Raw genomic sequence first — 23,555 nt, forward strand, 5'->3', positions numbered from 1 at the left:
TTTTTGCAACTCGCAATAAAACTCTGAAAATAGACTTGTCAAACAAAAAACAACAGCTTCAGGTTTCACTGTCCTACAGAGGCTGAGCACATTGGCAGCTATCTGCCAACCTCATTCTGAGCATCAGGGATCTGAAGCAAGTTCTTCTTATGTAAGGGTTTGCAAACTTTTAGATCATACAGGTTGATACATCAGGTTGCGGGTTAACTCCGTTTGTTTGCATACATTTTTACCCAGAGACATTGTTCCAACAACATTATCAGTTTACCATTTGGGTGTATCCTATTCCTTGGCATTAACAACACATCAACAAATGCTTATACTGATTAGCTACCAGTAACCTAATTTAGGGTGCAATCCTATGCATGTTTAGATGGAAGAAAGTCTTACAACTCCCAGCATTCCCCAGCCAGCATAGCATAGCATAGCTGGTTCAGGGCTGCTGGGAGTTGTAGGACTTTCTTCTGTCGAAACATGCATAGGATTGTTCCCTTAAGAGATTTTTGGCATAAACAATGCTGACCAGTGAAAATATTAGATGTGAATGGAATAAAAGGAAAGAAAAAACAACTGTGAGCTGAACCAACAAGGAGATAACTGCATGTGTAAGAAGATGTGCACTGGGATGCATATCCACATTCCACTCCATCTGGGCACCATGGAGTAGTCAGCATCTTATCATGGAGTTTAGGAAATAGCTGCCTTTGCTTTATTAGACTTGCTGGGAAGACTATTGAAAAAATGCTAATCCACCTGTTTTAAAACAATATAAGATGTCTTATTATGAAATGCGAATGCTAAATATCAATGATAGATTATGAAGAATTTGAAAATGTAAATAAATAAGACGTATTGTATTAAACTGTATTAAAGAAAAGATACAAGCAGGTTCACAATGAATTCTGGGTAACTGGCATAAAAATAATGGTCAAGTTGATGTGGATAGTATCCAAAGAGAAAATGCTGATTTAAAGCAGCCCTATCATTTGGGCCAAAACTTTATTTGAGTAATGAACAGGTGTGAGGCTGTAATATTCCAGGTCAAAAGTGTACTTAAAGTTTTTGCTTATCAATTAATGAGCAAAAAATATTGTGTAAGGTGTACATGTCAAAAAGTTTGACATATAGCTGTGTAGAAAAATTTATGTACTCAGGTTTAATTGGCAAATGTTGAGTAAGGAGTTATCTTCTCTAAGGTATAATTCAAAATTGATCTTATCTAGCCTGAAACGTGTACATGTAAGCCTTTTATGTATGTTCTAAATTTTTAACAATGTTTAATAGTGAGATAATTAAGACTGTGAGCCCTAATTTATGGGACAGTTGATAATATTAGCTATGAGGTAATTTCTACACAAAAAGAGTATAAATATGTGCTGATTTTAGAATGTGGGAGCTTCTTCTTAGAAGCTCATAAGGCCTGCTCTGTACCTGTTAGCTGAATAGTTTATTCAGTATTGAATAAGGAACTTGGTACTTAGAAGGAGATCTCTCTTTTTAAGGTATTAAGACTACAAGTCTATTATTTAGCAAAGTTCTGTTTAACAGCAGAAGTGTTTTATGTTGTTATATGCAAGTTATATTTTGATGTTATGCTACAAGTATATTTCTAATAAAAATAGTAAATGGATCAAAAAAGATTTTCCTGTACTAATTCTTGTTTGTACAAAACCTAGATTGTAACCCACAAGACAATCTTAGGTGTACACTTTATTTAGAAGTATTTAATCTGGGATTAGGTGGTAAACAGACAACTAAATGCTGTCAAAGTACTGAACTACAGGCAGATAGCTTGAACAAAGTCCCTCATCCGTAACAATCTTTTGATGTAGAAGGGAATATGTAGCTAGAAGGGAATAGGTAGCTGCTAGTTCTTGTGTGCTACTAGTTGTGGTAACCTGACCTAGATCAGAGCTACTCTATTCAGCAGAACATTTCTTGCTACTCTAGTTTCGCAAAGCAATATTAATGATCAACTCTAACAAATAAAGAGTTTCAATCCCCAATATCTGTAGTTTCACGTGTTCCCCCAAACCCTACAATAAACCATGCAGTTTACTTTTTAAGCTACACCTCTGGTCTACATTAACTGACACAAAGTATCCATGTGGTTCAGTAACATTACGGTCAACCACAGTTTGGTCAATAACCACAGTGCAGTATCAAATACTAGTTAGCTATTAGCATGCCCATTCAACCAATATAGGTGCTTCCTATTAAGATTCCAAGGTACATGGAACCAAACGCGAACCAAACAAATTTCTCCCCCATCCCTAGTATGCATGTGCATATATGAATTTTACTTCTCTGGCCAGAAAGTGCAGTTGATTTATTGTCATTTGGCTGCCATTGTGCCCATGACTCTGACAATTTGACCGATACTTACTTCATAAAAACCACGGACTAGGGCCTCTGTTTGCTGAACAACACCTCTTTCCACTCGCCACTTGACCATCCTTTCAATGTACTCCTTCTTATTCTTTTCAGTCACCTGCGTATTTGCACCCCCAGATTTCAACTCCCTTTCTGTTACCTAGCAAACAAATGAATCACAGAAAAATAAATACTGGGTAATTGTGCAAAAGTAACCATAGCAACAAGTTTCAACATTCAAATACGACCAAAGAATAAGAGTTTTCAAACTATGTTTTGTTAATAGCTACATTATTATCATATGCTGTTTTATATGAACTTTTGAATATTTATATTCAATTTATATTTATATTGAATATTTACATTTCATATAAAATATTTTATATGAAGATTTTGAATATTTCAAACAATGTTTGAAAACATTGTTTTCAAATAATATTGTTTTATAATGTGATTTTGTCAGCTGCTAGCGTGTTGCAATGGACAAAAGAGAGACCAAGAAGGTCTGGGTTCAAATCCCTGTTCAGCCATGAAGCTCACTGGACGGGGTGACCTGCAGGCTATTCAGCTTAACCTACTTTACATGGTTGTTGTGAAGATAAAATGGGACAATCCCCATGTACACGATCTTGGTATACAAATGGCTGATTGCATAATGAGAATTATATTTAAAGTATTCCAGCTTCATATTTACATATACATGTCATGCACAATTAATGCTTTAATTGTGCATATCACAAAAGGGGGAAAGGTAACAATGTTTAACCTTTAAACTGGAAAGCTACACGTATTTATTTAAAACAGTCGTCTCCATATTTGTGTTCATCTTACTGAGTTTGTCTTTAAGTATCTGCTTGCCTTAAACTTCAGATTGCTTGAAAGCCAGTGTGATGCACTGTGGACCTGGACAAAGGAGATGGATTTGAATTGCACGGACCCATGAAGTTCACTGGGTCAGTCACTTTCTCTCAGTCTTATGTTAACGACCTTATGGGGTATTTTGGAGATAAAAGCGCATTAACCCTCGTGTCTCCAGGAAAAGAGATCGTTACCTTGTCGTGGTGCTGGAGCTTGAGCACCTCAATGACGCCATGAGCTAAACCGTGAAGGGACACCCAAGACGGGAAGGTCATGGCAGAGAGGTCAGACTAAATACGATCCCTGGGGAAGGAAACGGCAGCCCACCCCAGTATTCTTGTCGTGAAAACTAAATGGATTAGTACAACCAGAAAAATGTTGGTATACCATCGGAAGATGGGACTCTCAGGTCAGAAGATGGTCAAAATGCTACTGGGGAGGAACAGAGGATAAGTTCAACTAGCCCCAGATGTGATGATGCAGCTAGCTCAAAGATGAAAGGATGGCTAGCAGCCGATGGTGCTGGTGGTGAACGACGAATCCGATGTTCTAAAGATCAACACACCATAGGAACCTGGAATGTAAGATCTATGAGCCAGGGCAAATTGGATGTGGTTATTGGGGAGATGTCAAGATTAAATATAGACATTTTGGGTGTCAGTGAACTGAAATGGACTGGAATGGGCCACTTCACATCAAATGACCACCAGATCTATTACTGTGGACAAGAGGACCACAGAAGAAATGGAATAGCCTTCATAATTAATAAAAAAGTGGCTAAAGCAGTGCTTCGATACAATCCAAAAAACAATAGAATGATCTCAATTCGAATTCAGGGTAAGCCATTTAACATCACAGTGATCCAAATATATGCCCCAACCACAGATGCTGAAGAAGCAGAAGTAGATCAGTTCTATGAGGATCTGCAACACCTACTGGATAATATGCCAAAAAGAGATGTTATTTTCATTACAGGAGACTGAAATGCTAAGGTGGGTAGTCAAACGATACCTGGAATTACAGGCAAGCACGGTCTGGGAGAACAAAATGAAGTGGGACATAGGCTGATAGAATTTTGCCAAGACAACTCACTGTGCATAACAAACACTCTCTTCCAACAACCTAAAAGATGACTTTATACATGGACTTCACCAGATGGTCGACACCGAAATCAGATTGACTACATCCTTTGTAGCCAAAGGTGGCAGACATCTATACAGTCGGTAAAAACAAGACCTGGAGCTGACTGTAGTTCAGATCACCAACTTCTTATTGCACAATTTAGAATCAAACTAAAGAGAATAGGGAAGACCCACAGATCAGTTAGATATGAGCTCACTAATATGCCTAATGAATATGCAATGGAGGTGAAGAATAGATTTAAGGGACTAGATTTAGTAGATAGTGTCCCGGAAGAACTATGGACAGAAGTTCGCAACACTGTTCAGGAGGCGGCAACAAAAAACGTCCCAAAGAAAACCATGAAGGCAAGATGGCTGTCTGCTGAGACACTGGAAGTAGCCCAAGAAAGAAGGAAGGCAAAAGGCAACAGTGATAGGGGGAGATATGCCCAATTAAATGCAAAATTCCAGAGGTTAGCCAGAAGAGATAAAGAATTAATTTTAAACAAGCAATGCGCGGAAGTGGAAGAAGATAATAGAACAGGAAGGACAAGAGACCTCTTCCAGAAAATTAGAAACATTGGAGGTAAATTTCAGGCAAAAATGGGCATGATCAAAAACAAAGATGGCAAGGACCTAACAGAAGCAGAAGAGAGCAAGAAAAGGTGGCAAGAATATATGCAAGATCTGTATAGGAAGGATAATAATATCGGGGATAGATTTAACGGTGTGGTCAGTGAGTTAGAGCCAGACATCCTGAAGAGTGAGGTTGAATGGGCCTTAAGAAGCATTGCTAATAACAAGGCAGCAGGAGACGATGGTATCCCAGCTGAACTGTTTGAAATCTTGTAAGATGATGCTGTCAAGGTGATGCATGCCATATGCCAGCAAATTTGGAAAACACAAGAATGGCCATCAGATTGGAAAAAAATCAACTTATATCCCCATACCAAAAAAGGGAAACACTAAAGCATGTTCAAACTATCGAACAGTGGCACATATTTCACATGCCAGTAACGTGATGCTCAAGATCTTGCAAGGTAGACTCCAGCAATTCATGGAACGAGAATTGCCAGATGTACAAACTGGGTTTAGAAAAGGCAGAGGAACTAGAGACCAAATTGCCAATATCCGCTGGATAATGGAGAAAGCCAGGGGGGTTTAGAAAAACATCTAATTCTGTTTAATTGACTATCCTAAAGCCTTTGATTGTGTGGATCTTAACAAATGTGGCAAGTTCTTGGTGGTATGGGGATACCAAATCATCTTGTCTGCCTCCTGAGTAATCTGTATAATGACCAAGTAGCAACGGTAAGAACAGACCACGGAACAACAGACTGGTTTAAGATAGGGAAAGGAGTACGTTGTATACTCTCACCCTACCTATTCAACCTGTACGCAGAACACATCATGCGACATACTGGGCTTTATGAAGCCAAGGCTGGAGTTAAAATCTCTGGAAGAAACATTAACAATCTCAGATATGCAGATGATACCACTTTGATGGCTGAAAGTGAGGAGGAACTGAGGAACCTTATGACGAAGGTGAAAGAAGAAAGAGCAAAAGCTGGGTTGCAGTTAAACCTAACCCCCCCCCCCCCCAGATTATGGCAACCAGCTTGATGGATAACTAGCAAATAGAAGGAAGAAACGTGGAGGCAGTGACAGACTTTGTCTTTCTAGGCACAAAGATTACTGCAGATGCTGACTGCAGCCAGGAAATCAGAAGATGTTTACTTCTTGGGAGGAGAGCAATGACAAATCTTGATAAAATAGTGAACAGCAGAGAGATCACACTGACAACAAAGGTCCGCATAGTTAAAGCAATGGTATTCCCCGTAGTACGTATGGCTGTGAGAGCTGGACCATGAGGAAGGCTGAGAGAAGGAAGATAGATGCTTTTGAACTGTGGTGTTGGAGGAAAATTCTGAGAGTGCTTTGGACTGCAAGAAGATCAAACCAGTCCATACTCCAGGAAATAAAGCCAGACCGCTCACTTGAGGGAATGATATTAAAGGCAAAACTGAAGTACTTTGGCCACATAATGATAAGACAGGATACCCTGGAGAAGATGCTGATGCTAGGGAAAGTGGAAAGCAAAAGGAAGAGGGGCCAACCAAGGGCAAGATGGATGGATGATATTATGGAGGTGACGGACTCGACCTTGGGGGAGCTGGGATGGTGACAGCCGACAGGAAGCTCTGGCATGGGCTGGTCCATGAAGTCACAAAGAGTCGGAAGCGACTGAACGAATAAACAACAAAACCCTCGTGTATGCCATCCCAAACTCATTGGAGAAAGGGCAGGGTACAAATTCTCTGTTTCCCCCTTATGGTTTGCAGAGGGAATGATCCTTAAAACACTTTACCTCTGTAGTGTAGACATGCCAATACTATTTTACATCCCTTTATAGTTCTCTGTGCTGCAAAAGCAGCTTATTGAATCTCATCATCTGCTTCTTCTTTTGCCTCCTTGTGGGTTTCCCTGCAGGCGTTTGGCTCAGTTTAGCCAATTTCCTTTTTTTCTTCCAATACCCTCAAATTCTACTGATGTGTTACCAATTTGCCTTGCTTCTTTTCTTCTTTTCCAACCTCAGTCATCTCTTACCTTCCTATTCCTTTCATATCCCACCGCCACCTCATTTAGTCCAGGTAATCATGTTCTTCCTATACCTGTTTCACCCCTGTTTTTCCATATCTCTGGTAGTTTATCACACACACATACTTGCTTACCTGTCCAAACACTTCCTCGTTTACAGTGAAAGTGAGGTCCAGGATATCGGTGATGTTGTTGTCCTTCATCCACTGTAAACTTTGATGGAACTCCTCATCCAGGTACTCCAAATCGCTAAGATCACAAGGCCTGATTGTACAACAGAACAGAGGTAATGTCGCAACCCTCTGGCTTCTAGAATGACGGCTTATTGCACATAACATGAAGTGGCTGCAATTCTAAGTCCAGCATCTGTAAAAATTTGCTCAGCTGGCTGGAGAATACTAGCCATGGTAGCTAAATGGAATCTCTTTGGTCAGGAACTGTATATCAGATGCTGGGGACAATCTGTTGCCTTGCTGACATCTGGCTGGGCAGTCTTGAAAACTGCATGTTGGCCTAGATAGACCTTTGGTCAGATCCATCAGGGCTCTTCTGTTGTCCTGTCTATGGCAGATGGAGTACCTCATACACATATGTATGCATTGGAATTGATATATTCAAATCTATGTAGCCACATTTGTTTCTTTTCTATTTCCTTTTCGTCTGTTGAAATTTTACAATAAAAAGAAGTGTTTAAGAAAAGTACTTCTTCACACACTGCAGAGCTAAATGACAGAAGTCACTACCAGAAGATGTAGAGATGGCCATCAATTTAGATGACTTTAAAAGGGGATTCATGATGGAGGATAAGGCTGTCAGTGGCTGTTATTCATGATGGCAACATACTATCTCCATTATCAGAGATGGTATGCCTATGTACACCAGTTGCTAAGGAACATGAGTGGGAGGGCGCCATTGCACTCATGCACTCAGCTGGCTGACGATTCTGTGGACAGAATGCTGAACTAGATAGACCCTTGGTCTGATCCAGCATGGTTTTGCATATGTCCTTAATTTTGTCACAGGCTGTGCTGGCCTCATATTCTATGCCCTTAGTCATCGGCACATCTCCCTCTCGCATGCTCCCCCTGCCACCTGTGAGCCATGGGGCTTAGCACAAAGCTAAAAGCACTCTGAAAGTTGAAGAACCCCCCGCTTCACCGGGACTGCATGTTCTATGTTTCATATGACGTATTGGAAGTGGATGCCACATGCTGCATCCTGCGCTCTGAGTCTACGCATGTTCTGGGGAATACGTCCCTCTGTATTCAACGGGGCTTATGCACAGGTATGTGCGCACAGCACTGTAGCCTTAGTACACAAAGTATTTAGGCAGCTTACATAAAAGTTTCCTTTAAAAAATCCTTTAAAAACAATCCAGTTGTGGCATGCTCTCCACAGTGAAGTTCACCTGATGCCAACATGCTCATATTCTCAGCGCCAGGTTAGGACTTTCCTCTATTCCCCGGCATTTGACTGCATATGATGGGCTTCTTAATTTAGTTGTTTTATCGGGATGTGGTATTTTATTAACTGTTTTTAGCTGTTTTTTTTTTTTAAATGGCATGTTTTCATTGTAAGACACTTTGAGTCTTTTTTCTGAGAAAGGTGTCTAAGAACTTTAAATCATCATCTCTGTCATCATCCGCCCACCCCCCACAAAAGGGGAAAATGTAATCTTTGATCAATCCCACATTGTAATGTGCAAATACTCACAGCCTTAACAATGCTTTGTAGAATGGTCTCGTGAAGAAAGCGTCCAGAAGATACTGATGAATAAGAGCAAGGCCAAGGATACGCCCACTGAATCGGAACCTGCCACAGAAAGACCATGCAATAAATCACGAGCAATTCAGGAGATAAGAACGTGGAGCACACACTCCTACATTTCTCAAGAGGGTTTCTTCTTTCCTTTTTGAGGGCTGCTGTCCCACTCTTTAAAACTCTAGCAGGGAAGGACCAAGGGATTTCCCCCGACATACACAAGTTGTTATGGTGAATTTATCATAAGATTCATTTCATGTGATCTGTCCTCATTTTCTAAAGCTATTTCCTTCAGCTCCACAATTTGACTAACCTGTGTCAAAAAGATACTTAAAAGAAAAGAAACCACAAAATCAGCCTAAATTAATCCCTGTCTTGTAAATACAAAACTGCTTTGAGCCAGTTTAAAAAATATTAAGGCATGTAAACATTATATCACTAGAATACTCAATGCAAGATGACTGGCAACTGGATGTAAGAACGTAATCCACGGAAAAGTGGTGCATTTAAGTTGATGTGCCGTGACATGAAAATTGTATATCTGTATATTAAATCCATGATAGCTCATTCATACATGCACGTCGTCAGGTAGAGTGCCCCACCACAGGATACATACTTGGCTTCCTCCCTCACTGTTTTTAAGTGGACTTTACAAACCTGGATGTTCCAGACTGTTTTCCAATGAATGGATGCCCATTTTTATGTTAAGAACTGGAGTTTTTACTGTTGCTGTTATTTCTAAATGTTTAATGCTGCTGTTTTAGATTATTATTATTAATTACATTTCTATACCGCCCCATAGCCAAAGCTCTCTGGGCAGTTTACAGAAGTTAAAACATTAAATACAATATAAAACGTTTAAAAGCCATTTACATAAAGCACAAAGACAATATACTCAAGCAACATTTATTATTTATTTATTACATTTCTATCCCGCCTTTTTTCCTCCTTAAGGAACCGAAGGCTGTGTACATACTCCTCCTCCATTTTATCCTCACAACAACAACCCTGTGAGGTGGGTTGGGCTGAGAGTCGGTGACTGGCCCAGTGAATCACCCAGTGAGCTTCCATGGCCGAGCGGAGACTAGAACCCGGATCTCCTGACTCCCAGTCCAACACTCTAGCCGCTACACCACACTGGCTCTCCATATAACTAAAACATATAACTAAAAACAACTCTGAACTGTCAGTCATAACTAAGGACACATCCAGAACCGATTAAAACTCATCATGTGCTACGAAATGCCTGGGAAAAGAAATTGTATTTTATAGTTTATTGCTCTAAAAATTTACCTTGCAAATGCCTTAAGGAGACTTTGCCTTGAAAGGTGGCATAAAAAATATTTTAAATACATGCATAAATCATTTGATATTGCAGTCTCAGGTGATGAACATACAGGTATGAATCACCTCAAAGATCCGAAATATGGAATTACTGCTAAGGCCAGGTTGGTTATTCTTTAAGAAACATAGCTAATCCTTTTGACATGACCTGATGAATTCTAATTAAAATATCATTCCTCCCTATTGGTTAACTTTATTGGTTGACTGTGATCCCCTCACAAGGATAACTTCATCCACTTCAACACAGAACAGCATTATTTGTGTTCCTGTAATTCAGGGGTGCAGAACCTTAGGCCTAAGGGACAAATCCAGCCCTCTGGGGTATGCTAGCCCTCCAGTGTTCCCTAGAAAGCCACCCCCTTCCCCTGGCCCACCATCTTTCCTCCAAACATCAATCTTTTCGTGGTTTCTCAGCTGGTGTGCAGTTTCTACCCCATCTAAAATGTTGAAATGCCTCTCCTAAGGCTTAGTTGCTGGTCGTAAGAGCTTTAAGTTAAAATATGCTGGTATTTTTGGCCTTGCCCCTTTCCCCTTTGGCCCTGCCCACCACTGAAATGCGGCCCCTGAGAGCTTCCCCAAAATGGAATTTTGCCATAGAGCTGAAGAGGTTCTGAACTCCTGCTGTAATTCTACCGGAGTTAACTGTAAATTCTCTCAATTCCAGAGAAAGTGCTTATTTTCTTCTGATGACCATTAACACACGAAGGGGTTATGTGACTCTTACAGGTGGTTCCATACTAGAGACAAAAGACAATTGTTCGGTATTTTGGAAAAACCACTTCACTTCATTTGTGTTGCCGTGCAATGTGTTGCAGAGAAAAGCATTACACCGGATCAGTAGGAGAGTGAGCAGGATTAAAAATCTCAGCAATGAAAGCGAGATGCTGAAAGCAAGTATGTAAGTCAGGGTGGGTAAAATATCCCTCTCAACTCTTAACACAGATATTGTAGCAAGATCTTCATGAAACATGAGATCCCCCCCCCCCCATTCTATGGATAAATGGCAGAAATATATAGCTAAACGCCTGTGATACAAGAGGAGATTCTTGCACCCATTTAGTTTTATGGAGCTTATATAAAAGAACTTCCCAGTCAATTGGCTTATGATTATCTTGAAAACTGTCAAGTGGATAACCTTCTAATCTTCTCTATTTGACAGCTCCAGATTAATTTTCCTTCTTCATTAATCATCCTTCTGTGGAAGAGGCTCTTGCATATCAGAATCCCTTGCCTATTAAACTTTTGATCATATTTCTACACTCAAAATGATGATGATGATAATAATTCTATATCTTCTGCCGCTTATAGCAAATACATCTCTGCTTAAGGTAGTTTAATATTTTCCATTAATTTAATTAGATTTTGCTTTTTACCTAGGCACATTTACAAGGATAGTTGAGAAAATAAGACAGAAATTAGTTAATAAAGGATGCGTAACAGACAATGGATTCATCTACAGCTGGATATAATGCAATTAAATTATATGCTTTTAAAGATTCGGTCTATATTTGATGGGCTGTTTTCTGTAATGAGATGACGCAAGCCAGATAAGAAATATTGCCTTACTGAGTTTAGATTGTTCCATCTAAATATCAGGTTATACTTGAAATCTGTGGGAAAAAGATCTGTCAAAAACAAGAATGTTTATGGGTAGAATTACTATCTCTTTTTACTGACAGAGGGCTTCTCCACATGGGGCTTTTACCCTGTGACTGAGATTGGTCACTCATGGAGGTTTGCAGGTCCTTTACATGATGTCGTTAACCTCCAGCACCTCTCTCATACTTTCCAAGCATTTTTGCGACTTAATTTGAAAGAGAAATAATGTAGCAAAAAGATCCATTTTCCATTTCTCCGTGAACAGAGGAAATCCTGCAGTAAGAGGTGCTAGACTACAGCGCCATCTAGTGGCTGTATAAATGAAACATATAGAACTCGGAAATAAAGGGGTGGGGGAGGAGAGTGGGGAAGGAAGCGCATGTAAAGGGCGATTTTAATATCAGAAAGAATCCAGAAGCTGAAGCCCCAGTAAAATCACGGGACAAAATGCCTCTGTGTGGAGAAGCCCAGAGACTCTGGGGTTCAAGACATATACTACCTGTAGGTGCATGGGAACTGCTTTGATATAGCTACTTCCACACCACTGCCAGTAGTATGTGAAGGATGGCAAACAGACTGATGATGTGGATACTTCCCATATTAGTGTTGTTGTTTTCAAGGATGGGGTGAGGGATAGAGTTGCTACCATCTTTTTTGACAGGAATGGCCCCAAGCATATGATCAAGTCACTACAGACATATATATGTATATCTGTAGTGCATATCATGTTGAGATATATATCTATATCTATAGTGTATATGTTTATCTGTATATTTTATTTATTTATTTAAATATTTATATTTAATAAATATATATAATAAATAAACTTCTCCACATCAAAAGATTTCAGAGCGGTGAACAACAAAGATAAAAGAATAAAACACCATGTTAAAACAATTAAAACATTTTAAATATCTGTATTTAAAATATTTGTAGTAGTCTTGGGGCAACCACACTGCAGGGACTTCTAGGCCCTTGCAGATAACTTTGGGGTGGGGGTGGTCACAGCTGAAAGGAAAGCGTTAACCCAGTTGTGATCCCACAAGAAAATCTCATACATAGCACTTAGGCTTTTTAAAGTGTGTGTGTGTGTGTGTGAGAGAGAGAGAGAGAGAGAGAGAGAGCTCCACCCACTTTTGGAGGGGGCCTTCCCATCTCTGGCATGTGGACCCCTGGAAAGTTAGCCAACAAGGAATGTGGCTATTGGCCAAACAAGATTCCGTACCCCTGTTTTAGCACATGCATGACAGGCAGTAATTTATGAAAGTTGTAATTATTTACATTGGCTTTCTATTTGATTTTGTGACGATTTTACTGTGTGTAACCTGTCTTGAGAGAGCAGTATAGCTCTCAAAGGCAATATATAAATATTTCAATTAATTAATTAACAGGCAAAGCACTCTACTTAGGGTGGCCAATTATGAATTGCCAAAAAAAGAGGAAATGCATCTCTAAAAAAGAGGACAGAGGAGGAAGGTGATCTGCATAAAATGTGCATATGCTAATTAATATGTATAGATTCAAATTTAGTGATCATTATCATAATTTAAAGAGAAAATCAGTACATTTCACCATGGTGTGAAAGGCTGTGACCAGGTAACCTGTGTACCTGCCTGTTCAGCTTGCTGTCCAGATGCCAGCTACTGATGGGCAACAGTTCTGATGGTTCTTTACTTTTAAACTGGACTTGGACTGTCCAGCCGTTCAAACAGAGGACACCTTCAAATAGAGCATGGTCCTCTGGCAGCCCTTCAAACAGAGGACTCTCCTCTATAAAAGAGGACACATGGCCACCCTACTCCATGCCAGGAAGAGCTTCACCTGTTGATTTTTTTCCTGACATGCACCTTTTAAAGATACAGGATTATTTCCAAAAGTATTGTAGCAACTCTATTATCGAGTACTCCATCAGCACAGAACAGGGGCCTTTGTCCTTGTACTAGCCTCTGTGTGTGTGTATGTGTGTGTGTGTGTGTGTGCGCGTGTGTCTTTTTTGGCTCTTGAATGGAATGCTTTAAAAAAAAGTCTAATGAAATGAAATGATCACAAAACCTAGGGGAGATATTTCTCTCAAGGAATTTAAATATGATATAGTTTGGTAAGCTGTGGTTTTCAGGTAAAATAAAACTTATATACAAGAACAAACAGCATTACATTAAACCCTACCTGGAGGGCAAATACCTCTGTTAAACCGGATTCTTGTTTATCTTCCTAAGTAACTGTAAGTGGAATGGGGGATGGGGGGATTCTGTGAAAAAGAGAGAAAAACCTCTCATGGAGGATAAGGCTATCAATGGCACTAGTCCTGATGGCTATATGCCACCTATATACAGTATGCCTCTCAATACCACTTGCTGGAGAACATGAGCAGGAGGGTGCTATTGCACTCATGTCCCACTTGTGGGCCTCCCACAGGCAGCTGGTTGGCTACTGTGTGAACAGAGGGCAGAATCCAATGAGGTGCTTATGCCCCCACCAATTCTCCTACACCCCACCAATTCCGTTGTGCAAGCAGCTTCCACTGCTTCCGCAACAGCGATTTAGCGCTTCTGGGGCAACCTGAAATGAGTGGAAACTCTCGTTTCTGGAAGGAGGCAGGTCAGTGGAGCTCACATAAGGGAGCTTCGCTGACCTGCCTCCTTCCAGAAATGAGAGTTTCCACTTGTTTGGGGCCTTTCCCTATGAAGCCCTAAATCTCCCTTGCATAAGTGGTGGGTCCTGCTTTCGCAATGGAATCAGCGGGACACACTGCTTGCAGAAGGGAATTGGTGGGGCGGAAAGGAATTGGTGGGGCGGAAAGGAATTGGTGGGGCCGTAAGCATCTCCTTGGATTCTGCCCAGAATGCTAGATTAGTAATGTCTTTGGTCTGATCCAGCATAGCCCCTCTTATGTTCTTAACCAGGGAGAATGCAGCAGCATACCTCTGAATATCAGATGCTTCAGACAAATGATGGAGCAGGGCAGGGTTTTTTTGCCTTGATGTCTTGTTTACAGATTTGCTGGGGCAACTGGATGGCCACTGTTGGATACAGGTACCCTTGGTCTGATCCAGGAGAGGTCGTATGTTCTTATGAGGACCAATTCTGGCCTTTTTGTTCATTAGTATTCCCCCCTCTGTCCCTTTTTATCACTATTCATTCGTTTTTGAAAGATGCAGTAGATGAGCAGTTGCAACTTCAACCACATAGGCCAAGATCCCAAGGACTGGAACTCCATGCGCAATTGATATTTCCTTCAATGGGGAAAGTGTGTGTGTGTGTTTGTTTTCCAACAGATAAAATTAGAGAAGGTGTGGTGTTATATGGTGGGAGCTAGTGTGGTGTATTGGTTAGAGTGTTGGACTGGGACTCAGGAGATCTTGGTTCTAGTCCCCACTCGGCCATGAAGCTTACTGGGTGATTTGGGGCCAGTCTATGCATGAATCTTTCCCCACATGTGACTCTGAGGGTAACAACCAACCTTTTTTTCCTGGCTCTGCTATGGTGCCTTTAACAACAGCCAGCCTGATATGAAGAAACTTGACAGGTGATGTTTCTGCTATCACTTTATCACCAGGCCAGGAAAAGCTTTGCTTGCTACATTTCTGAGTGTGGCAAGGCTGTCCTTAAAGACCCAAGAGCAAAGTCAGTAAAAAACTAACCAAGCACCTGAACTACCAGAAGCAAGAGGAAAAATGAGCAAGGAAGGGAATGAACAATTAATGAACACAACTGCTACTCTGGTTTGACTGCTTGTTGACATGTTTAATCCAGTCAAAAAGCTCTCTGCGCACACCTGCTCCCTTTCTTTCATAATGCTGCTCTTTCAGCACTTTGCAGGAATTGTCAATAAACTACATTGGCCAGTTTTATGCAGGCGTTTCTGATGGTTCCTTTTGTACAGACTGATTCTAAGCAAGTTAACTCAGAAGAAGTTCCACTGGGTTTAAGGGGGCTTACTCCCAGGCTCCCCTTCATGGATCACTGCCTTGTTGTGGCAAAGCGGCTTGTGTAACTCAGTGAAGCCATAAGCTATGCCATGCAGGGCCGCTCAAGACGGACAGGTCATGGCAGAGAGTTCTGACAAAATGTGGTCCACTGGAGAAGGAAATGGCAACCCACTCCAGTATTCTTGCCAAGAAAACTCCATGGAACGTATCACAAGGCTAAAAGACATGACGCCGGAAGATGAGCCCCTCAGGTTGGAAGGTGTCCAAAATACTACTGGGGAAGAGCAGAGGGATTTTCCAAGTAGCACCAGAAAGAGTGAAGCGGCTGGACCAAAGCTGAAAGGACACTCAGCTGTGGATGTGTCTGGTGGTGAAAAGAAAGTCCGATGCTGTAAAGAACAATATTGTTTAGGAACCTGGAATGTCAGATCAATGAATCAAGGTAAGCTGGAGGTGGTCAAACATGAGATGGCAAGATTGAACATCGACATCTTGGGAATCAGTGAACTAAAATGGACAAGCATGGGCAAATTTAATTCAGGTGACCATCATATCTACTATTGTGGGCAAGAATCCCTTAGAAGAAATGGAGTAGCACTCATAGTCAACAAAAGGGTGGGAAAAGCAGTACTGGGGAACAATCTTAAAAATGATAGAATGATCTCAGTACGAATCCAAGGCAAACCATTCAACATCACAGTAATTCAAGTCTATGCCCCAACCACTGATGACGAAGAAGCTGAGGTTGATCGGTTCTATGAAGACCTACAACACCTTCTAGAATTAACACCAAAAAAAGATGTCCTCTTCATCATAGGGGATTGGAATGCTAAAGTAGGAAGTCAAGAAATCACGGGGATAACAGGCAGGCATGGCCTTGGTGTACAAAATGAAGCAGGACAAAAGCTAATAGAGTTTTGCCAAGAGAACATGCTGATCATAGCAAACACTCTTTTCCAACAGCACAAGAGGCGACTCTACACATGGACGTCACCAGATGGTCAATATCGAAATCAGATTGATTATGTCCTTTGCAGCCAAAGATGGAGAACCTCCATACAGTCAGTAAAAACAAGACCTGGAGCTGACTGTGGCTCAGATCATGAGCTGCTTCTTGCAAAATTTCGGCTTAAATTGAAGAACGTAGGGAAAATCACTAAACCGTTCAAGTATGACCTAAATCATATCCCTGATGAATATACAGTGGAGGTGAGGAATAGATTTCAGGGATTAGACCTGATAGACAGAGTGCCTGAGGAACTATGGACGGAGGTCCGTAACATTGTTCAGGTGGCAGCAACTCAATCCATCCCAAAGAAAAAGAAATGCAAGAAAGCCAAGTGGCTGTCTGATGAGGCTTTACAAGTAGCTGACGAAAGAAGGGAAGCGAAAAGCACGGGAGAAAGGGGAAGATATATCCAACTGAATGCAGAGTTCCAGAGAATAGCAAGGAGAGACAAGAAGGCCTTCTTAAATGAACAATGCAAAGAAATCGAGGAAAACAACAGAATGGGAAAGACTAGAGATCTCTTCAAGAAAATTGGAGATCTCAAGGGAACATTTTGTGCAAAGACGGGCATGATAAAGGACAAAGAAGGCAGGGACCTAACAGAAGCAGATGAGATTAAGAAGAGGTGGCAAGAATACACAGAAGAACTATACAGGAAAGATCTGAATGTCCCTGATAGCCATGATAGTGCGGTCACTGAACTTGAGCCGGACATCCTAGAGAGTGAAGTCAAGTGGGCCTTAGGAAGCATTAGTAACAACAAAGCTAGCGGAGATGACAGTATTCCAGCCGAGCTATTTAAAATCCTAAAAGATGATGCTGTGAAAGTGCTGCATTCAATATGCCAACAAATCTGGAACACTCAACAGTGGCCACAAGACTGGAAAAGGTCAGTTTACATTCCAATTCCAAAGAAGGGCAATGCCAAAGAGTGTTCAAACTACCGCACAATTGCGCTCATTTCACATGCCAGCAAGGTGATGCTCAAAATCCTACAAGCTAGGCTTCAGCAGTATGCGAACCGAGAACTACCGGAAGTACAAGCTGGGTTTCGAAGAGGCAGAGGAACTAGAGATCAAATCGCAAACATTCGCTGCATCATGGAGAAAGCAAGAGAATTCCAGAAAAACGTCTATTTCTGCTTCATTGACTATGCTAAAGCCTTTGATTGTGTGGATCACAACAAACTCTGGCAAATTCTTAAAGGGATGGGAGTACCAGACCACCTTACCTGTCTCCTGAGAAACCTGTACGAGGGTCAAGAAGCAACAGTAAGAACCAGAGATGGAACAACCGATTGGTTCAAAATTGGGAAAGGAGTACAACAAGGCTGCATATTGTCACCCTGCTTATTTAACTTATATGCAGAGTACATCATGAGAAATGCCGGGTTGGATGAATCACAGGTCGGAATTAAGATTGCCGGGAGAATTATCAACAACCTCCGATATGCAGACGATACCACCCTAATGGCAGAAAGCGAAGAGGATCTCAAGAGCCTCTTGTTGAGGGTGAAAGAGGAGAGTGGAAAAGCTGGTTTGAAACTCAACATTAAAAAAACGAAGATCATGGCATCTGGCCCTATCACTTCCTGGCATATTGAAGGGGAAGAAATGGAAGCAGTGACAGATTTTACTTTCTTGGGCTCCAAGATCACCGCAGACGGTGACTGTAGCCATGAAATTAAAAGACGCTTGCTCCTTGGGAGGAAAGCTATGGCAAACCTAGACAGCATAGTAAGAAGCAGAGACATCACCTTGCCGACAGAGGTCCGTCTAATCAAAGCTATGGTTTTCCCAGTAGTAATGTATGGCTGTGAGAGCTGGACTATCAGGAAGGCTGAGCGCCGAAGAATTGATGCTTTCGAACTGTGGTGCTGGAGAAGACTCTTACGAGTCCCCTGGACTGCAAGGAGGTCAAATCAGTCCATCCTAAAGGAAATCGATCCTGAGTGCTCATTGGAAGGACAGATAATGAAGCTGAAGCTCCAATATTTTGGCCACCTAATGCGAAGAGAAAACTCCCTGGAAAAGACCCTGATGCTGGGAAAGACTGAAGGCAAAAGGAGAAGGGGACGGCAGAGGATGCGATGGCTAGATAGCATCACGGATGCAATGAATATGAACTTGAGCATGCTCCGGGAGGGAGCGTAGGACAGGAAGGCCTGGCGTGCTATGGTCCATGGGGTCACGAAGAGTCGGACACGACTGAACAACAACAACTCATAGTTAACAAAAGGGTGGGAAAAGCAGTACTGGGGTACAATCTCAAAAATGATAGAATGATCTCAATACGAATCCAAGGCAAACCATTCAACATCACAGTAAATCAAGTCTATGCCCCAACCGCTGATGCCAAAGAAGCTGAGGTTGATCGGTTCTATGAAGACCTACAACACCTTCTACAACTAACACCAAAAAAATGTCCTTTTCATCATAGGGGATTGGAATGCTAAAGTAGGAAGTCAAGAAATCACCGGGATAACAGGCAAGCATGGCCTTGGTGTACAAAATGAAGCAGGACAAAGGCTAATAGAGTTTTGCCAAGAGAACACGCTGATCATAGCAAACACTCTTTTCCAACAGCACAAGAGGCGACTCTACACATGGACATCACCAGATGGTCAATATCAAAATCAAATTGATTATGTACTTTGCAGCCAAAGATGGAGGAGCTCTATACAGTCAGTCAAAACAAGACCTGGAGCTGACTGTGGCTCAGATCATGAGCTTCTTATCGCAAAATTTTGGCTTAAATTGAAGAACGAAGGAAAACCACTAAACCATTCAGGTATGACCTAAATCATATCCCTTATGAATATACAGTGGAGGTGAGGAATAGATTTCAGGGATTAGACCTGATAGACAGAATGCCTGAGGAACTATGAACGGAGGTCCGTAACACTGTTCAGGAGGCAGCAACGAAATCCATCCCAAAGAAAAAGAAATGCAAGAAAGCAAAGTGGCTGTCTGATGAGGCTTTACAAGTAGCTGACGAAAGAAAGGAAGCGAAAAGCACGGGAGAAAGGGGAAGATATATCCAACTGAATGCAGAGTTCCAGAGAATACCAAGGAGAGACAAGAAGACAGCCAGTATGGTGTAGTGGTGAGAGTGTTGGACTAGGAGTCGGGAGATCCGGGTTCTAGTCCCCACTCGGCCATGGAAGCCCACTGGGTGACTTTGGGCCAGTCACAGACTCTCAGCCCAACCCACCTCAGAGGGTTGTTGTTGTGAGGATAAAATGGAGGAGGAGGATCGTTGTGTAAGCCGCCTTGGGTTCCTTAAGGAGGAAAAAAGGCGGGATATAAATGTAATAAATAAATAAATAAATAAAATAAGGCCTTCTTAAATGAACAATGCAAAGAAATTGAGGAAAAGAATAGAATGGGAAAGACTAGATATCTTTTCAAGAAAATTGGAGATCTCAAGGGAAGGTTTTGTGCAAAGATGGACATGAAAAAGGACAAAGAAAGCAGGGACCTAACAGAAGCAGATGAGATTAAGAAGAGGTGGAAAGAATACACAGAAGAACTATACAGGAAAGATCTGAATGTCCTTGATAGCCATAATAGTGCGATCACTGAACTTGAGCTGGACATCCTCGAGAGTGAAGTCAAGTGGGCCTTAGGAAGCATTATTAACAACAAAGCTAGCGGAGATGACAGTATTCCAGCTGAGCTATTTAAAATCCTAAAAGATGATGCTGTTAAAGTGCTGCACTCAATATGCCAACAAATTTGGAACACTCAACAGTGGCCACAAGACTGGAAAAGGTCAGTTTACATTCCAGTTCCAAAGAAGGGCAATGCCAAAGAGTGTTCAAACTACCGTACAATTGCGCTCCTTTCGCATGCCAGCAAGGTTATGCTCAAAATCCTACAAGCTAGGCTTCAGCAGTATGCGGACCGAGAACTACCGGAAGTACAAGCGGGGTTTCGAAGAGGCAGAGGAACTAGAGATCAAATCGCCAACATTCGCTGGATCATGGAGAAACCAAGAGAATTCCAGAAAAACGTCTATTTCTGCTTCATTGACTATGCTAAAGCCTTTGATTGTGTGGATCACATCACAACAAACTGTGGCAAATTCTTAAAGAGATGGGAGTACCAGACAACCTTACTTGTGTCCTGAGAAACCTGTATGAGGGTCAAGAAGCAACAGTAAGAACCAGACATGGAACAACTGAGTGGTTCAAAATTGGGAAAGGATTATGACAAGGCTGTATATTGTCGCCCTGCTTATTTAATTTATATACATCATGAGAAACGCTGGGTTGGATGAATCACAGGTTGGAATTAAGATTGCCGGGAGAATTATCAACAACCTCAGATACGCAGACGATACCACCCTAATGGCATAAAGCGAAGAGGATCTAAAGAACCTCTTGTTGAGGGTGAAACTGGAGAGTGGAAAAGCTGGTTTGAAACTCAACATTAAAAAAATGAAGATCATGGCATCTGGCCCTATCACTTCCCGGCATATAGAAGGGGAAGAAATGGAAGCAGTGACAGATTTTACTTTCTTGGGCTCCAAGATCACCGCAGATGGTGACTGCAGCCATGAAATTAAAAGACGCTTGCTCCTTGGGAGGAAAGCTATGGCAAACCTAGACAGCATAGTAAGAAGCAGAGATATCACCTTGCCGATAAAGGTTCGTATAATCAAAGCTATGGTTTTCCCAGTAGTAACGTATGGCTGTGAGAGCTAGACTATAAGGAAGTCTGAGCGCCGAAGAATTGATGCTTTCGAACTGTGGTGCTGGAGAAGACTCTTACGAGTCCCCTGGGCTGCAAGGAGGTCAAATCAGTCCATCCTAAAGGAAATTGACCCTGAGTGCTCATTGGAAGGACAGATACTGAAGCTGAAGCTCAAATATTTTGGCCCCCTAATGCGAAGAGAAAAGTCACTGGAAAAGACCCTGATGCTGGGAAAGATTGAAGGCAAAAGGAGAAGGGGACGGCAGAGGATGAGATGGCTAGACAGCATCACTGATGCAATGAATATGAACTTGAGCACACTCCAGGAGAGAGCGGAGGACAGGATGCCCTGGCGTGCTATGGTCCATGGGGTCATGAAGAGTCGGACATGATGAACAACTCCCAGGCTAGTAGCCATAAGGTTGCAACTTCAGTAGCAAAACTGATATTTTAAAAATATGGTAAGCCGTATGTACACCTATTAAATAAATAAAAATAAACTTCTTTTCTCCCAATCTTATTTCCTTTAGCTCCAGCAGTACTGAGGAATTTTTGGACATATATCCAAGTCCTCAGTAACAGCCAGTACACAGGAAATGCAATCAGATCATGAGCAAAAATTGATTTTAAAAACATTTCCCCATTACCTCTGCAATGAAGTTATGCAGCATGCCACAGTTCAGAGAGGGATTATTAACAGCTGGCTCTAAGGTAATAAAACCCTGGATTAAACTATCATGGAAGAATAACAATGTGTTAGGCATTTCTTCTGTTGTTAATTGTCTGCTTTATCTCTGTAATGTTTTTTAAAAAGAAAATTCTTTTTTAAAGGAGAGAGAGAGAGAGAGAGAGAGAGAGAGAAAGGAATGAATCTATCTATCTATCTATCTATCTATCTATCTACCTACCTACCTTGTTGCTGGGCTCCATCCCTTTTCTTTTCCCCTCTTCTTTTGTAACTCTACAATAATGAAGTCAAATAGTTTAGATCAGCTTTCCCTGCCCTGGTGCTCTTCAGATTGGGTTGGACTTCACCTCCCACCATCCCCAGCCTTCATGGCCAATACCTGTGCTGGCTGGGGATGATGGGAGTTGTAGTCCAAGGACATCTGGGGGGCGCTGGATTGGAGGAGGCCAGTTTAGATACTGAACCTACATATTTGGGGTTCAGTCTTTTCTACCACAGAGGGGGACAGTTTCACTGTCTCCTTCCCTCTTGAATGCCCACTGCAAAGCTGGAACTGGGAATACAATGGGAATTGCCCCAACCTGTGGAATGCCTACTCCTAGCCTCCAGTTGCAGTGTGAGCACTCAGTGTCGATCCAAGTACTGGCTGTGGCATGGAAGGGGGGAATAGATTTCAGCATCCTCTGTGTTCATTTGGGCCTGCAGCAGTGGGACACTGTTTCACATAAGAGTAATAATGCTGAAGACCCAAATTGACTCCATCACAGTAAAATGTTTCCCTGCTTGCAATGCTTGCTTTTACTGTGAGGCAAGCCCTCTTAGCCTGAAATTATTACTCAAATCACAATGAAAAGCGAGTTGTATTGTGAGACTTTTGTGCCTGCACCTTCGGTATCTACCAGGCCAGGTGGCCATTTTTTATGTAGGGTGATTATTCTTCAGCTTTAATTGAGAGAGGTGCTTACATAACAACCCTATTGACCAATGTTGCTTTTATTACCACATTATTTTTGGGAAGGAGGGTGGAATGAGAGAGCTGCTTGCACAACAACCTTGACATGCAGTCCTGAATTCCTTGACTCATTCTAGTCCTGATCCCATCTGCACGACTCCTACCTGGACTCTCACTTCCTAGGACTTGCCTGCTCTTCAGAATGGGGAGGAGAACTATATATCCCCTAACATATCTTTTGTTGGGCTTTTCAGACAGGGGAATCTTACAGGGAGCACCTTTTTCCATGCACATGTCCTCTTGTGGGATTGGGGACTGCATTGTTGGAAACAAATCAATAGGCACTCTGTAATATCAAATAAGTAGCATGCCATTTAAATTTGAGGATTTGTGGTGAACATTTTGTGGTGGATTTTGTTTAACCAACAGTGGTAAAATCTTGTTTATGCAAATGTTAGGTTCCAACACTTTTTCAGGCTAGCCAATAAATTAAAAGAAACTTTACTAAGAAAATTATATTTTCAACATCCTGTCTTGTCCTTATGTTTTGCCCATCTATTTTATTCCAACGCTGAGATAGGAGAAACACAATATTTCCTGGGATGATGCTTATTGTTCCTGTAACT

At 41.6% G+C, this 23,555-nt stretch overlaps 1 protein-coding gene across 2 annotated transcripts in view; it reads right to left on the reverse strand.

Annotated features, from left to right (window-relative positions):
- The window catches only part of HECW1 (HECT, C2 and WW domain containing E3 ubiquitin protein ligase 1), a 291,424-nt gene that overhangs the window by 12,276 nt on the left and 255,593 nt on the right, over positions 1-23,555 (reverse strand). For both annotated transcript variants that reach the window (XM_084857787.1, XM_084857788.1), the window contains 3 exons: positions 8,664-8,762; positions 7,085-7,214; positions 2,387-2,533 (listed from right to left, as the gene is read on the reverse strand). In XM_084857787.1, the coding sequence (XP_084713913.1) occupies positions 2,387-2,533; positions 7,085-7,214; positions 8,664-8,762 (376 nt within the window). The remainder of the gene's footprint in view (positions 1-2,386; positions 2,534-7,084; positions 7,215-8,663; positions 8,763-23,555) is intronic.

The sequence above is a fragment of the Heloderma suspectum genome, chromosome 5 (genome assembly GCF_057233095.1).
Source record: "Heloderma suspectum isolate Gila_16-S chromosome 5, 16-S_ref, whole genome shotgun sequence".
NCBI classification, from domain to species: Eukaryota; Metazoa; Chordata; class Lepidosauria; order Squamata; family Helodermatidae; genus Heloderma; species Heloderma suspectum.